The sequence below is a fragment of the Phoxinus phoxinus genome (assembly GCF_949152265.1).
Source record: "Phoxinus phoxinus genome assembly, chromosome: 22".
Taxonomy (NCBI): Eukaryota; Metazoa; Chordata; class Actinopteri; order Cypriniformes; family Leuciscidae; genus Phoxinus; species Phoxinus phoxinus.
In genome coordinates, this window is record NC_136897.1 from 23,504,450 (window position 1) to 23,522,096 (window position 17,647).

The window sequence follows — 17,647 nt, forward strand, 5'->3', positions numbered from 1 at the left end:
TTTAATCATAATAAAGCAACTGAGTGCTTTAAAACTCTTTGTTTTAATTTGCTTTTCATATTTTGTCTGTTTTAATGTATTTAAGAATATAAGTGAATATAAGTTTCTCTCTCTCTCTCTCTCTCTGTGTGTGTGTGTGTGTGTGTGTGTAATATAATAATATAAGTACAATAAAATAATAGTAAAATTGATCAAATAACTACTAAACAGTAGTTTAGTATAATAACTAAACTATTCTAAATATAATATAATATAAATTATACTAAAGTGACACTGGAATAAAATAAGTTTCCCACATTAAACACTAGCATTTGACAACTAGGTAGTGTCCAAATGCCTGTTTGTCTTCACTTATATCACATATGTCTATTATTTTATCATTTATCAAATTAGTTTTGAGAAATGTTGTGCTTAAAGTGTGCTTATGCTATATTTCTTTAAAATAAGTATTATTTGTTTTGATATTTTGTTATCTAATGCAATAAGATTCATATATTTTGAGTGTGGACTGAGTAAGAAAATATTTCTTGAGATCACTGTATGTTGCAAAAAATTGTTTTTGTAATAATTATTCATGATTGTGATTGAGGTATTGCTCATGCTGATTATTCAAAGGCACTTGTTCCTCAAAGATCAGGTGAGCATTTGTTTTAGAGGAGCGCTGGCAGAAACTAGGGCAAAGGTCAATGTTAAGTGGTCATCTAATGTTCACTAGAAAGTGGCCCACTATCAGCCAGACTAATGTTGGCTTTGCACCAAAACGCTGTGTGATACGTGCTATTTATAAACCGCAGTGTCTGACCACAAAGACAGCAGGGAATTTAGTACAGGCTGCTTTCAAGTCATGCATTTCTGCAATCTTTTTTTTTCTTCAAAAGTTAGAACGGGAAAACATACCTTCACAGAAACTCAGTTTTATAGTGAGAATCGACACAAACAGCGCAAGTACCTGTGGGAAATCCCAGTATTTCATCATAATGAGCTGAATGTCTGATGCAAATTCTGTAAGCGATCAAGTATTCGGATGTCACCTTCTCTCGCATTATGAAAACTCTGACTGGTCCACTAAGGAATGGAGACTGCAGGAAATGTTCTTTGGGCCTGATCTGAGGTCAGTGTTTTAGTTACGCAGACGTTGGGTAGTTTGGGTTGAGGAAGTGACTCACCACACCAAAAAGTACCACAGATCTCGCAACACAAGCAATAATCTGAAATATTTCCAGTACGGACATACAGTTCCTCGGAAAAAAGTATTGAAAATGTTTATTTGCAATAAAAAGGGCCGATAACAAAAGCCCAAATCGACGACAAGTGAAGTCTCTGGAGTGAACTGCACGATAGGACTGATGACACATAGAGACACATCTTAAATACACAGACATAACATACACAGTGCGAGAGGTGCGTATCAAGTAATAGATCAGTACACAAAAAAGACACAAATAAAGTTAATGAACACTTACATACAGTACACACACACACACACACACACACACACACAGAGCTGAAGCAGCTTTTTCAGTCCTTCACTGCTGGTGGTAGAAACAAGGACTTCCTCTGTGTACGTGTGCCTTCCCTCCAATTATTCCTCTTTTTGATTATCAATGAAATTGTCTGCTTTTCTTGCATTTTTTTCTATTAATCCATCCATCTTCTGTTCTTCTTTTGGAGAGCCCATCTATATCTCCCTCTGCTTCCATGCTTGTTCTTGACTCCTTCTGTCAGATCTTGCACTTTCCTTCGTGTCATTGATCTGTCTATTCTCCATCTCCAGTCCCTCATTGGCTACTGCATCCGCTTCCTCCACTCTTCTCCCCTGTCGCCGCTTTCTTGCGTCTCTTGTTCAGCAAGGGGTTACTGGAGGCATCTAAGTCTTTAATCTTCACCTGCTCATAATCGACACGCATGGTGGCCAACGCACTGGTTAACTCTTCCTACAAACCAAGAGAAAGATAGAAGAAACATTAAATATTATTACATACTTAACTTAAAGGTGCAGTGAGCAATTTCAGAGAAATGCTGTTGAAAGTGGATCGGACCGAGCACCACAACGAATTTGTAGCCAATCAGCAGCAGGGGGCGTGTCCACTCATGATGGAGGAGGAGAGAGAGTGAGAAAGAGGGAGATTTGAAGAAAGACTGTTGAAAGAGAGATGGCTGAGAGACATTACAAAAGAGGGAAAAAGAAGGGTTATGATCAGGCAAGAGCTTTAGGACCCGTGTTAATATCAGAAAAGCTGTCCAGTGCTGGAGAGACCGGAGCGGGAAGGCCTGAAAACAGACACTGAGTTTGTGTTGTCTGATCCATTCGTGAGTATTGGGTTTGAGTAGGGTTGGGTATCATTTCAATTTGAGCGATTCCGATTCTGATTCTGCTTATCGAATTCGGTTCTTATCGATTCATGTTTCCGATTCCAATACTTTTTGGAAAAATACTTGAAGAATAAATATTTCTTCCTTTTATTCTTGCCAATTGAAGCAGTAAGCAATACAATGGCTAAAGTGAAAGGAGTCTCTTCAAATAAAGATTGTGTTACATTATTACTCCAGTAGGTGGCAAAAATCGACTGTTCATTTTTTTTTCATTTAATCATTTATTCAAGAAGACTCAAGAGATTCATTAAAAAACAGTGAATCATCCATTAATTAAACAGGTATTTATGAATGAGATTTTAAACGTTTTATTATTAATTCGTTTTAAACGTGTTTGATTTTTTTTTTAAATAGACGGGAACATGTTTCTGTGTAGTTGTGTGATGTAATCGTGATCTCCATTTTTAAACGAAACAAAAACGATTTTAAACCTAATAGATTCTCAGTTTATTATGAATTAGGGGCTGTTCACATATCGCGTTTAAAAACGCGTGGAAAGCACGGCCTTCTTTCCTTCTTCCGGCTTTCTCCTTCTTTCCACAAGCACTTGCGCTCCCGAGGCATCTGTTGTTGCTATGCAACCATGAACTGCGCTCTACGTCATGACGAAGTATCAGCAAAGGATTAATTGATTTCTAGCCCTTGCATTAGCTTTACTACTAGATATATTTATGGAGATGAGAAATAAAAACCCACCCTGTCCAGCTATGGTCAGCAGTTCGGCCGAGCTTTCGATGTTGTCATGGAAAGGTCGGTTGTTTTTTGTCACATGACCTGCGTGCACTTGCGGCATTCTGAAAAGTTGAGATGTTTTCATCTCGCCTCTGCATAGGCGCCCCTGGACAAACGAGCGCGCTGCAAACGAGCATGCAAACATGCGTGTCAACCGCGTCGCTTCATTTATGAGCGCGAATGCGCCACGTCTACATTTGAAATAGCGGATTTGCACGCGCAAAAATGCGATATGTGAACGGCCCCAAAGTCAAGAATCGATAAGCGGAATCGAAATGCGTGCGTCTTATCGAATCCCCGGTTTTTGTAAATTTGTTACCGGTTCTAAAATGGAACCGGTTCTCGATACCCAACCCTAGTTTGAGTGTGTGCTGCTGGAAACTAACAACAATCTCTTGCTATATACTTGTGTACTGCATTTTTATTGTTTGTTCTTCCTTGTCATCTTCGCTTTATGAAGCAATGAAGGGAGGGGTGTGTTTGTTTGGGTTGATTCTAATTATCAAGTGTTCAATAATGATTCTCAGAAATCGCCTACTGCACCTTTAACTGTTGATTACTCACAAACCTGTTGATTTGATTGTATTACTTTCATTTTATATATAGCCTATGGTCACACTTTAGTTTAGGGTCCAATTCTCAATATTAACTAGTTGCTTATTAGCATGCATATTAATAGGATATTGGAGGTTTATTAGTGCTTATAAAACACATATGAATGCCTTATTCTGCATTAGCATATGCGACATCCCTTAATTCTAACCAATACCTAAACTTAACTACCTTACTAACTATTAAAAAGCAGTAATTTGGAGTTTATTGCGGCAAAAGTTGTAGTTTAGTGTTTAGCTTAGTGAGAATTGGACCCTAATCTAAAGTGTCACCATATATAACACTTTGGAAAGTTTATTTACTATGCCAATAAAGCTACTGTGATTCAAATGAACTGGGTAGAGTTGCTTTATTTCTGTTAGATGGCTCCCCCTTGAGGAAAGGGATGGTATTACAGATAATACAGCCCTCACAGATTGTTACCAATCTTCAGTTTCAGATATCACATAAAAAAATAAGAAAATTGTGTTACACTTCATTTTAAGGTGATATAGTTACATTGTACTTACTCAAATAAGTACTGAGTAATATTAATTAACTACATGTAGGCCTACTTACTATAGAGTTACAGTTAGGGTAGTAGTAACGTGTAACTGTCACTTTAAAATAAAGTTTTACCGAAAATAGAATGAAAAACACCCTGAAATGGTATTATTCTAAACCAGTAATCCTGCGCTCACCTTGACCTCGTCCCACATCTCGCTGTCTTCCGTGAGCACTCGTGTGGTGTGGAGTGGCGTTTGGGGAACCACCATGGATTGCTGGAAGAAACATCTCAGTGTTGGAATAGATGCAGTGAAATGATATCCAAGGAATCACATAAAATCAGCTGAAACACTCACAATGATCCAGGGGTGGTTCATGAATTGTTCAATGGTCATTCTCTCACTGGGGTCAGTCTTCAAAAGTTGGTGAATCAACTGTTTGGCTGGAAGAGAATATTATATTATCATATATTAGTAAGAAGAACATGGCTGGTCCCCATCATCTAGATCAGTGTATTCAATATTTTATTATTTGTATTACTTTATTCTATATTGTGTAACATAACTGTTGTTTTTTTACTATGTATATATGTATGTATATATTCATACACCAAAAAACAACATAACATATATGTGTGTGTGTGTGTGTGTGTGTGTGTGTGTGTGTGTGTGTGTGTGTGTGTGTGTGTGTGTGTGTGTGTGTGTGTGTGTGTGTGTGTGTGTGTGTGTGTGTGTGTGTGTGTGTGTGTGTGTGTGTGTGTGTGTGTGTGTGTGTTTTAATATATTTAAGAATATATCTAACTATTATTATTATATTTTTTATCCATATTTAATATTATTTTGAATTGCATGAATAAAAGTTTCTAATGCTTAAAAAAATGAGTCTAATTCAAATGAAAAAATATGCAAAAGCTATGCTTTGCAATGAATTATGGAAAACATAATCATAGATACATAAAACAGGTCCAAATGATTACACGTAGTTGCTGAAATGACAATCAAAACCAAATCAACACTGTCCTCTGGTGGTGAGGTTTGACTGGGTGCAAAATACACATAAAATGCAGCGTACCCTCCTCAGACACATCAGCCCACTCTGGTTTGGGAAACTCGTACTGGCCCATGCGGATCCGCCGCTTCATACCCGGGGAAATGGCCTGTCCGGTGTTGGAGTAGAACGGTGGGAACCCACACAACCTGTGTAACATGAAGAGGAACAAAGCGGTTTCAGCTAGTTTACCGTAATAAAAGCGAAAAAAAAACCACAGCCTTTATTTAACACTAAAGGAAACGTCCAAACAGAATCATTATACTTACAGGATGTACATAATCACACCAAGAGACCACATATCACATGATTTGTCGTATTTCTCAGGGCCTAAAACCTCCGGGGCTAGAGAAAAGGTCATACGATTACTTTAGCAGACCAAGTGTTATTCTTCAAATAGCTCAGTCTCTTTCTCTGCTTAAAGAGAGGTGAAGAATGTGCCTTTCATGATAAGAGTGACATTCATACTGACCTACGTAATATGGCGTGTAGCAGGGCGTCTGTAACAGGTTATGCAGTGAAGTCTCTTTAGCGAAGCCAAAATCTGTTAATTTGAGAACTCCAACGTCTTCTTTACTATTGTAGAGCAGGTTCTCTGGCTGAGGAGGGCAGAACGACGCTTATTATACTGTGAACACTGATTCTTTAGGCAATATCCCGGTTTACTCATTAAATAACTTGAATATAATGTTTCTCTCAGTTGATTTGTTACCTTGATGTCTCTGTGTGCGATGTTCATGTTGTGCAGATACTGGATGGCTGTGCCGATGTCTCTCATGATCTCAGAGGCTTCTGCAGGAACAACACAGTCAGAGGTCATCATACAGAGCCACTTCATGATTATTATAAGTGTGAGAGAACGAGAACTTCAATTATCTCACTGTTCATTTCCTGCCTCAAAATATAAACTATATATAACTAACCCATGGAAGTTATAAGGGGAATTAACATCATCATAACCATAATCATATTTATAGAAACCTACTAACTAACAGAAAATATTATATTTTATTTATACATTTTATTTAAATATTTACGTTAATAATATATATTTAGAATTTAAATCACATGGAAAAATATCTTTATTGCCTTATTCATACTTACTAACTAACTAACTAACTAATGGAAATGACATGGTAAATTAATCTCATCATAATCATAATTGTACAATAATCATATTCAAAGCTAACCAACTAATATAACTAATATTGGAAATTAACCTCATCATAATTATAACCATAATTAAGTTTATATTTAACTAACTAACTAACTAACTAACTAACTAATGGAAATTTTATAGGAAATGATCCGTATTTATTGTAACCCATAGCTAACCAAATCAACTAAATGGAAATTACGCGAATGGAACAATATATGAGAAATGATTGTCCTCTTTATTTTTATTGTTAACTAAAAAAAACTAAACAACTAAAGAGAAATTACATAAACTTCCTCTCCATATTCAGTAAACAAACTAACTCTATCCTTAAACTTCATTTTCACCACGTTCAAATTAGTGGCAATAGAAATTATGGTTCAGACTCTTTGTGTGTGTGTGTGTGTGTGTGTGTGTGTGTGTGTGTGTGTGTGTGTGTGTGTGTGTGTGTGTGTGTGTGTCTGTGTGTGTGTGCATGTGTGTGTCTGTGTGTGCATGTGTGTGTGTGTGTTCTTGTTTATGTGATTTATGAGGACACACATTTGTATAATGACATGTGTTTTACACTGGTATTACAACTTAAACGTGGTTTATGAGGACATTTCATGAGTCCTCGTAATTAAAATAGCTTAAAAAACATAAAAAACAATGTTTTATTAAAAATGTAAAAATGCAGAATGTTTCCTGTGAGAGGTAGCTTTAGGGGATAGAATATACAGTTTGTACAGTATAAAAATCATTATGTCTATAAATATGTCCCTATAAAATATAAAAACCCAGCATGTGTGTGTGGCATTGTGCATATCAATTCTACATTTCCTGTGCGTGCGTGCGTGTGTGAGTGTGTGAGTGTGCGCTATAAAAACAAAGAGTCAGATAAACCCACCTCGCTCAGTGAAGGCCTGGTCTCCTCTGGCCTGAATTCTGCTGAAGAGCTCTCCTCCCTCCATACTGACACACACACACACACACACACACACACACACACACACACACACACACACACACACACACACACATACACACACACACACACACACACACACACACACACACTTTCTAATTATACAGCTTAATGCACAAATTCACACGCACAATAAGCTGAGTTCATTTCCCAGCTGAGCATGTGAAAAAAACAACAACAACTTATAGAAATGATGTGAATCATATTATTGCCAAAATGTCCAAAAGCAAGAGGGAGCGAGGAAATGAGCTCTAATTAAGGGATGGAACGTTTGTCTCTGTGAATCTCGGACTATGACAGTCTCTCTCTCTCTCTCTCTCTCTCTCTCTCTCTTCTTCTCTGAGTGATGCACTTACACTCGCGCTCTCAGTCACCCCAGATAAAGCAAATCACAGCCACTTAATACAGCACTCAAAGCCACCGTTTGATTAAACACAGCACGGAATACAAATCAAACATTTGTGGCTTTGAGTCCACGTCTGTTAGCTTTAAAGTTGTCTATGGGGAAAGCATTTACAGTCTGTCTTTGTTTAAAACTTTCCAGAATGTCACACTCCCTAATACCACACATGCAACAATCAGGATTCAAGACTGCTTTACTATTAAGACTACTGGCTTTTTAATTTTTTTAAAGGGATGAAGCCTTTAATGTTTTTATGGGGTGATTTATCATTGTATGGTGTTTTTTAAAGTCTCGCTCTTACTGAAACAATACAGTCCAAACAATACGGACGAAAATAAAATGGAAAAACCAGAGGTATTAGTGAAAGGGAGAACTGAAACCTTCGTTCAGAGCAAGACTGTGACTCAGAATCACAAGGTTTCATTGTCTTGTCTTTATAAAAATGAAATGTCACTAGTCAAGGACCTTGACCGACTGCATAAAAAGAACTATTTCTGGCAGGCGAGCATGATTTGAAACGACCGCTGACAGGACTCACCATTCCATAATTATGAGAAGACATTTTTTCCCACGATACATGTTTTCATAGATGCTGAGGATCCGGACTATATGTGGCCCACCGGACACTCGCCAGTGCAGTTCCACTTCTCTCTGCGCTTTGGGACACTCATATAGAATCTAAAGAAACAAGAAAAAAGACAGTCACTCTTTTATATTTTATTAAAAAAGTGTATAGCCTACACTACAGCTCAAAAGTTTTGGGAATCACAGGAATAAATTACATTTTAATATGTTAAATTAGAAAACAGTCATTTTAAATTGCAATAATATTAATTGCAATACAATATTACAATTTTCACTATATTTATGAATACAGTTTTGAATGTTTATATATATATATATATATTTATTCATTAAAATAATAATAATGGTAAATAATATTCTAATAATAGAATATAATATTCACCATATAAATACTGTTTAATGTAGTATTTTTATATAATATTTATAAGATTATTTATAAAATATGTATTGCTTTGTTGACAGCATATGTGGCCCTTTTCCGTCTGTGGTAATCGACAGCATGAAAGAAGCTTAAATTATTTTCAACCTGGAACATCGCTTTATTAAAAGTCCACCGCTTTCCAGACACTTGCTGTCCATTAAAGAAGAACAGTTATGCTATAGCTTGTTTCGTGTAAAAGAAAAGAACATTTCCATTCATTTTATGCAATTTTCCACACTGTCCGGCACAGTGGTCAGTACAGAGAGTCTTTCTGTGTGTCCGTCGTATCTCTCTCCCTAAGTGGGATGTCACACACACACACACACACACACACACACACGCACACACAGGAACAGACCTTGACATTGCGCATGCATCCCATCAGAGTGTATTTTAGGGGCGTTAAAGCTTCTGCTGCTGTAACTCCCAGTGTTACCTCTTGGTTAAGAGCCTTTTTTAGCGTTTCGTGTCACTTTGTCTTTGATATGTAGTAGTTTACTGTTGTCATAGCAGCTATTTACAACAGCAAGCCTATAGTTTAAAATCCCACAAGACGTCTTAAAGGGAAAGTTCACCCAAAATGTTTTATTTCCCCATCATTTCGAACCTGTATGACTTCCTTTCTTCTGTGGAACACAAAAGAAGATATTTGTTTGAAAATCAAACTTTTTTTGTCCATTAAATGGAAGTCAGTTGTTGACTTTCACTGTATGAACAAAAAAAGGAAGACATTTTTGAAATATCTTAAAATATCTGTTCATTACTCTCGTGTTCATTGCGTCATATAAAAAACTTTTTTTGACCCGAATACAACCAGTTTAAAAGGCAGATGTCACCATATGAAACACAATTACTAGCAAAGAAATGAGACGCTTGGCTATATCCATTTACATCTAGTTTAGCAATTGTTTACATGCAAGTACACATAAATGGGGGTCTGGTATTAATTTCTATCAATTAAAGCCCAAAAGCTGTTTGAACCACTTGCAGAAGTGTGAACTGCACTCAATTTGATTTGACTCCCACCCACATCGTCTCTGTCTCTGCAGTTGATAAACTAAAAGTTCAGTGTGTGTATAGATGTGTGTGGGTGAAAAAGAGGCACGTTGAGTTTGCTTTCCTAACAGCAGCCGAGTCATTTAACAGAGATGCCCGTGGGTAGGAGTTTCAAGGGCAGTGTTGTAAATGACTGACTGGGGTAACCTTTATAGTTCAGATTCACAGAGATACAGAAACCACCAGAAAAAAAAAAAAAAAAAAAAAAAAAACTGTAGCTGTGAGGGGAAGAGAAGTCAGGAAACTCCTTTTACAACAATAGCACAGAACAGAAGCTGTGGCTGGAAGAAAACCACAAGAGTATCAGATAACACACACACGCATTAAATCACATTAGCACTGGTTTTGCTGCATAAGCTTTTTTGTAAAAGTATTCATTTCAGATGGCATCTAATGAGAGCAAGTAAGTTTACGCGCTTGTTAGCACTAGACAATGAATAATGATTGGTATTTTCTATTTCTATTATTGCTCACATCTATTCCAAGTGCATATTCAACAACCCAGAACACACTGGTACAAGCAATGCCTTAGTATCACCTAGAACACCCTAGGACCTGCATAGCAACACCCTGGTAACAGCCCAATACACCCTAGGACCTGCATAGCAACACCCTGGTAACAGCCCAATACACCATAGGAACTGCATAGCAACGCCCTGGTAACAGCCCAATACACCATAGGACCTGCATTGCAACGCCCTGGTAACAGCCCAATACACCATAGGACCTGCATAGCAACGCCCTGATAACAGTCCAATACACCATAAGACCTGCATAGCAACGCCCTGGTAACAGCCCACCACACCCTAGGACCTGCATAGCAACACCCTGGATTAGGGGGTAATCTGGAACCGCGCGTTTGAAGAGATTTTATGATTTATGGGGATTATAAAAAAGTAGGCTATTGTTGGATTTTTACCATTATAGGCTGGTTGTTTACACACACTGTGGACACTGATCTGTGTTCAAACAGCTTATAAAAGTGAATTTTGCATAATAGGCCAGTAATAATATATACAACTCTCTGGGGATGTTAGGTCAAAAATTTTGACCGAAAATTTTTATGTTTTGTTTTTTAGAATTGTTTACTTCATCGAAATGGTACGAAACTTGGTAAAGGTTTTGGCACTTGCTGTGTGAACACACACACACACACACACACACACACACACACAAATCATGGACATGATTTTAAAAGGTTAAATTGTCCTGAAAAAAAATAGTCACACTTGTATTGTTCGCGTTGTAAATTATTGAGAGACGAATTTCATTTATTGGAAACGTTTGGAACTGTGCACAAACAAATTCTTACTGAAAACTCATTTTAGAGATCAACCTCAAATTTGGAACAGCTTGTTTGAATTTATGGCTTTCTTACAGTTTTAGAGCAAAATGTGTTTTGCAAAAGGCTATACATTTCATATAAAAATTTTAACTGGTATTTTTGTGCATTTCTCATAACAATAAATGTAAAATATTATAATTTTTTTCAAGTTCACTTTTTTAAACTTCAGCAATAATCTACCAAGTGTTGTCTTTAAAAAGAGACCAAACTGAAGCATTAAAAATGTATGACCATTTACGTTGGAAATTTCATTTTCAGGTCCATGCTCGAAAAGTGAATAAATGGATTATAACTAGGCCTAGTGCATAAATATAATGAAGTACCATTAAATCCCCCTAAAAACACAAAATATTAAATTAAAAAATATTATCAAACTAAAATATAGCACAATCATTCAATTGAAATAAAAAAGTCAGTCATTTATGACCGACACACAAACAGCACCAAAGCGATAATAATGCGAAATTGTATTTACCGTGAAAGCGATCAGTTAGCTGAACTTACACAGTGTATGCAATAGGCCGTTCATCAGCACGTCTGCAGAGATTGATAGCAGAATGCATGATGGATATATTGACCGTTTAAGCTTTATGACTGCATTTAATTTCCTGAATCTACTTCCTCAGGATTTAATAGTCTCAACAGTAAAATTAACTGCGAGACGAGTCTATATACTTCCTGGTTTCTGTTTAGTAAATAACATTTGTTTAAGTGAGTCATTCAATTGACTGGGATGGATGTTGTTTGCAGATAACATCTAATGTAATGACACATACTGTTTATATTTAGTTGTTTTTTTATACGTCGAATTGACTTTTGTTGGTGTAGACTAGATTGACACAGTTATATTCAAAAATATTTTCAGTTCATGTTACCTCATGAAGCTCATTTTATTTTTTTACAGTTAGCGTAAAATATTTATAATAGTGAATTGAATAGTGTAACCAGAAAGTTTCTGTGACCACAGTTTCCTTAAAACAAACCTTACACAACTGAAAACGGAGTGGGGAATTACATCTTCTAGAAACCACATTTCAGTTTCATCTCAGAAACATTTACAAGTGTGGGGGTTTTGTCATTCTGGTCTGTTTTGTCATTTGAAGCGTCTGAACTTGATTTATTTGAGGTCAGCGTAATCGTAACCATGTTGCACTCGGTTCTTGGTCAAACAGAGACACGCATGAGTGTTTATATTACTTTCTATGCTTGTCCAAATCATGCTTTATAACACGTGAAACATGACACTTTGATCTGTCTAAAAAAAAGACCCTTGTGAAAGACACCACAGCATTACACAGCAGTGTATTCTTATCGTATACGGTTTATTGGGTCTGTAGTAAAAATCACTGAATACTATTGGGACAGAGTTCGAGTTTAATTCATAGTCCAGATTTTGCTTGTGTATACTCTTATGCTTGGCTTCCAATGAAAACATGATGCCGCTTCCCATTCCTTTCCTTTAAAGCGGTGCGCCGTCACCACACGTAACATCCAAATCAGTAAAAATGTCCGTCTTGGGGACTTTTTAACTCAAACGCATTCAATTATGTTTTCAGTGAATATAAACAGCTGGTAGTAATCAAGTAATCGAATGCTTGTCACTGTATTAGGTCTGCACATTCTGTCTTAAAGTGACAGCAGCCTAATAAACCCGCTGCTCTTAATGTTAATCAAATAGCAAAAGAAAATCAAAAAATCATTCACTGCTGTTCACTGAACAACATTAGTTACTTTAATTCATACAGTGAAGATATGCAATGTTTTATTTAACCTATTTATTTATTTTACATTTGATCACTTTATTAATTTTTTGTATAGGCTATTATTAGTAGTAGGCTAAATTATATATATATATAAAAAATAAAAAATTCAGTTGTCCGACTGCTTTTATATTTTACTTGTATTTCTGAACGTTTCAACTCGTTGTTGGTTGACAGCGAAACCGCTCTGAAAGAATGGATTAAGGGGATTTTATGAACGCACTGACAGGGGCCCCCGGACAAAGTTTTGCTTAGGGCCCCCAGAACTCTAGGACCGGCTCTACTGACCCTCCTAAATAATGACCTTCTACAAACACATTGGCAGCTCTTGCAAATTCGTCATCCAGCTCTGTCACACTCTGCCTTCTCTGTTTCTCCCTTAGTGGAAAACACATTTCCAGCCCCTTGCATATAAAACATGAAGCGCCTTCCATGCGAACCTTGCGGCACACTGTGAAATATGCCAGGATTGAATAAAGGCTGAATCCTGAACAATGGCTGGACCCTGAATGAAGAATCTGTGTGGAAAGATGAACTCACACTGAACAGCGAGTTGGCAGTGCCAGGGCTGTAATATGAACCAGCGGAGCATACGGGAGCTGGCTGCACAGTGGGAACGGGGAAAGGCCATTGAACAGGCTCACACATCTTTCCTTGCCATTATACCACCACGGTACTTTATTAGATGTAAGAAATATTGCATGAAATATGAAACAAGCATGAAACAAGGTCTAATTGACTGTGTGTGTGAATATTCATATATACCGGTATATATATATATATATATTAAGATATCATAGGCTATATTAATATTACTTCTGTTTATTCATTTAATAACATTTGTATTTAATATAATTATTTACTAAATTATCTTATATATGTATAATAACAGAATTCTGTACTGTAATATATATATATATATAATATGAATAACAAAATAAGTCAGAAATAAAAAAACAAGTTATGTTTTACAATTTATTATTATTTATTAGGGCTGTTAAACGATTAATCGCTTCCAAAATAAAAGTTTGTGTTTACATAATAAATGTGTGTGTACTGTGTATACTTATTTTATATATTTAAATACACACACATGCTTGTATATATAAAAAGAAATGTGTGTATATTTATATAAAGAGAGAGAGAATATGTAGATGTAGAATATATATGCAATTTAATTTAGTATAGAGTAATAATAATAAAAAAATCTTATATCTTTCTCTTGGTTTGTATGAGTTAACCGGTGCATTGGCCACCATGTGTGGCCAATATATACGAGCAATAAATAAATAAATAAATATATATATATATATATATATATATATATATATATATATATATATATATATATATATATATATACAATATATTCATTTTCAACAATACAACGATCCATCAATTATTCCTTATTTGACTGTAAGTTATGTAATTACATCAAGAATAGAGGCGAATGTTTTTATTTGGCTGTCCTGGGAAGAAGTGGACCCTGTTAAGCTAGGAATGCTTCGTCGATATTTTTAAATGAGCACACCAATAAACTCAGGGACCGAGAACCACCACTTCCACTGGACTGCATGTGCTAGGACAGGTTTGCAGGTTGCAATATAGAGACGGCAGTGTAATAAATAGTTCGATCAGGCAGATATCTTTTCTTTGTTGGCAGCGTTCAAGTCCAATATGGGAAATCAAGAGTGAATTAAATGAATTAGATTTAAAGGATGGCTTCCGTCCAGCTAAACAGAGTGGATTAAACAGCACATACACTCACATTCATTACACTTAGCAGTCAACATGCTACTTAATTAAAAGCCAGCCGAGATGGACAGCTCTGCCCTATGTATGTTTACCCTGATTAAACAGCAGAGAGGATATTGGGCAATAAATTACACCTGAATGACTCACGAGATCAGGTCAATTTGATTTGCATTGTGTCCCAGCACAATGAGATTAATTTAGGACAGCAAATATCTTACAACACAACCCTCGGGACAATAAGCATCAAAAGCAGCTTATTTACATTTGCCAGTGTCATTAGCATAATAATGAGCAATGGTTATCACTCCCAAGAGATATTTGGGATGGTATGTGGGTCAATCGAGCACCAGTCCAAGTGAGAACCGGTGAGGTCACCGCGATCACATTGGCTCTGTGTCGTATTCAAATCATTAAGAGAGACGCTGAACATCCATTTCCGGTCAGTTGCTGTTTAAACCAAGTTAGATATCTTCCACGAAGTTGTAAAGCACTACAAGAACAGGTGCAGTCCAGACTTGCCAAACCAGACGGCCAGAAAAACAACAAGGGGACAGGGAAGTTTAGAAGTTATTTCAACTATTGCTTCCCAAAGTAAAAAAAAGTGTGTGATGACATCATTACCTAAAGTTTTGGTACACTTCACATTTCTTTAAGTTCCTCCCGTAAATTTCCCCAAAAATTATTTATTTCTAATTAGCATTTATTTAAATTACATAATAAATATTAATTTATGATATTCAGGTTCAAAATTAATAAAAAAATATATCTGACATTTTTTTTTATTATAATATGACTTACTAGAACAAACTTAAATTACACTATCTCTCTATTTATTTTCTATGTATGCACATATTGAGTTCCTCGATCCAGCTGGATTATACTGGACAGTAAATCCATGTCCGTGATGCCACGTGGGTGACATGTTTCCATTGCACTGCCTGGATGCTGTGTGTCACACCTCATCTCCTTAAAGAGCCAAGTCAGATCCGGTAACCCTATAACTGGTGGCCCTCCAGTTTCTAAGAACTCAGTTTCACCCCAACTCAGTGACCCTTTACATGAGGCGTGGTGACATGACCTATGCACCCGTATAAAGAGACACTTGATACAAGTAAACTAACTGTTTTCTGTGACATCAGGTGCTAGAACTAATAGCGAAGACATCATTATTCACTCTCTTGGCTATTCAAAATAAACTAGCTCAAGGAAAATCTACTACAGCCACACACAAAGATTTAAACTTGTATTTGAAACTGTGTTTTTTCAAAGCTGTCATATATATGAGAACCACAGGCTAAAGAATTAAATGTAAAGATTTTACATTAAGATACTACATTTGGGTAACACTTTATTTTGATGGTCCCTTTTGAACACAAGTAACTTTGCAACTACATGTCAACAAACTCTCATCAAAGTACCGGTGTTAGTAATCTGTATATCTGCTAACTCTTTATTGTGATGGTCCTACAACACACATTCTACTGACTATAACTTTGCAACTACACGTTAACTTATTCTAACCCTACAAGTCTACTAATACTCTACTAACACTCTAATCAGAGTTAATAGACTATAGTAGGTATACAGTTATAAATGAAACGTTATAGTGAACAGAGTGTGTTAAAGGGACCACCAAAATAAAGTGAAACTATCATTTCTACCTCAAATCACTATTATTTAGCCTATATAAACTAGAGTCTAACCCATAATCTTAATATTGAAAAGAGATATTTGTTAACCATTATTGCAGAACAGGGTCTATTATGCTAGCTGACCGAAAACATACGAGTTGAGCCAACTCCTCCATTATAAATCCAGACATCTGGATCCCCATTACAACATGTGTGTAATTTACCTTCAGCGCGCACTTTTGTCCGGTTTTCTTATTGTAGCACTCCACGACTTTGCCGTTGACGCCCAGACCCAACACTTGACTGGAGACTTTGTAGTCATCAGTAACGGCATGGCGCTTGATTTCCAGTTTGGGATAGACGGGCAGAGGGAACTGAGTGGAGTCGGTGTCTGCGGACTCGTTCTCTGGGTGAGACGCGGCGCTCTCGCTCTCGCTCGCTTCTGTCTTCTCGCTTTGCGCTTCGAGCTTCGGCTCGGGCTCGAGCTCGGACGCGTCCGCGTTGTGCGTTTGAGACTTTCCATTCTGGAGCATGTTTCAGTGCAGATGAAAGTAATGGTAGCTATTAGAGGCTCAACGTGGCTGTAGAGGGTCTTTTAAAATCCACAGATAAACTATTATGTCCCGCTGTCAGCGAGTGACGCGCTGTTCCGAAAATACACTGTGATGACTTATGGTTACAGAATTACTGCACATTTACCAGAATTAAGTCGCTTGTATTCAGATACGCTACATATAAATAAAATGCCGGTTTCAACATTTCAAGTTTAAGATGATCAAAAATAAAGTTTAACAAATAATTACAATTTCCTTAGGCTATTTAAATAAGATTTTGTCTAGTTATTAGAATGAATTCAAAAACAGTGTTATCTATTATAAAAGTAATATTCACGTTCAGTAGAAAAGGTCCCAGTAAAAAAAAAATGTTATAGGGTAAATTAAAAAGAAAGTGTCTTTTGTCCTGCGGAGTTCCCGTCATTGACTGTAAAAACCGCTGTGTGTGTGTGTGTGTGTGTGTGTTCACATGGGGTCAGTGTCTATAGCGGAAGCGCGAGCTCCTGAACCGCTAGTCTCTTAAAGGAGCCGCGCACATTTATTTTTGATCGAGACGACGACCAGAGAAAATGTTCCAATTTCTAGAAATCAGATTGAGACACCTAGAATACGCCTGCAATAATCACAATTTTAGTTCATGCAATCACCTCATTCAAAATATACACCGTAACAGTTTCAATTTATGTCACTGTCTAATGTGTTGTTATGTTGCTAAAACTAAAATAATTGAAACTATTTTTCATTTATTCAAATAAAGCTGAAATAAA

At 36.6% G+C, this 17,647-nt stretch overlaps 1 protein-coding gene across 1 annotated transcript; it reads right to left on the reverse strand.

The window, feature by feature from the left end:
- Positions 1 to 872: 872 nt before the first annotated feature.
- On the reverse strand, positions 873 to 17,366 carry mapkapk3 (MAPK activated protein kinase 3). The gene is made up of 10 exons (XM_079598144.1): positions 16,551 to 17,366; positions 8,312 to 8,451; positions 7,293 to 7,357; positions 5,963 to 6,042; positions 5,723 to 5,849; positions 5,520 to 5,595; positions 5,275 to 5,399; positions 4,560 to 4,645; positions 4,398 to 4,478; positions 873 to 1,934 (listed from the first exon to the last, which is right to left on the reverse strand). Exons 1-10 carry the CDS (start codon positions 16,857 to 16,859, stop codon positions 1,779 to 1,781), a joined length of 1,245 nt encoding a protein of 414 aa, XP_079454270.1. The 5' UTR covers positions 16,860 to 17,366; the 3' UTR covers positions 873 to 1,778.
- Positions 17,367 to 17,647: the final 281 nt, after the last annotated feature.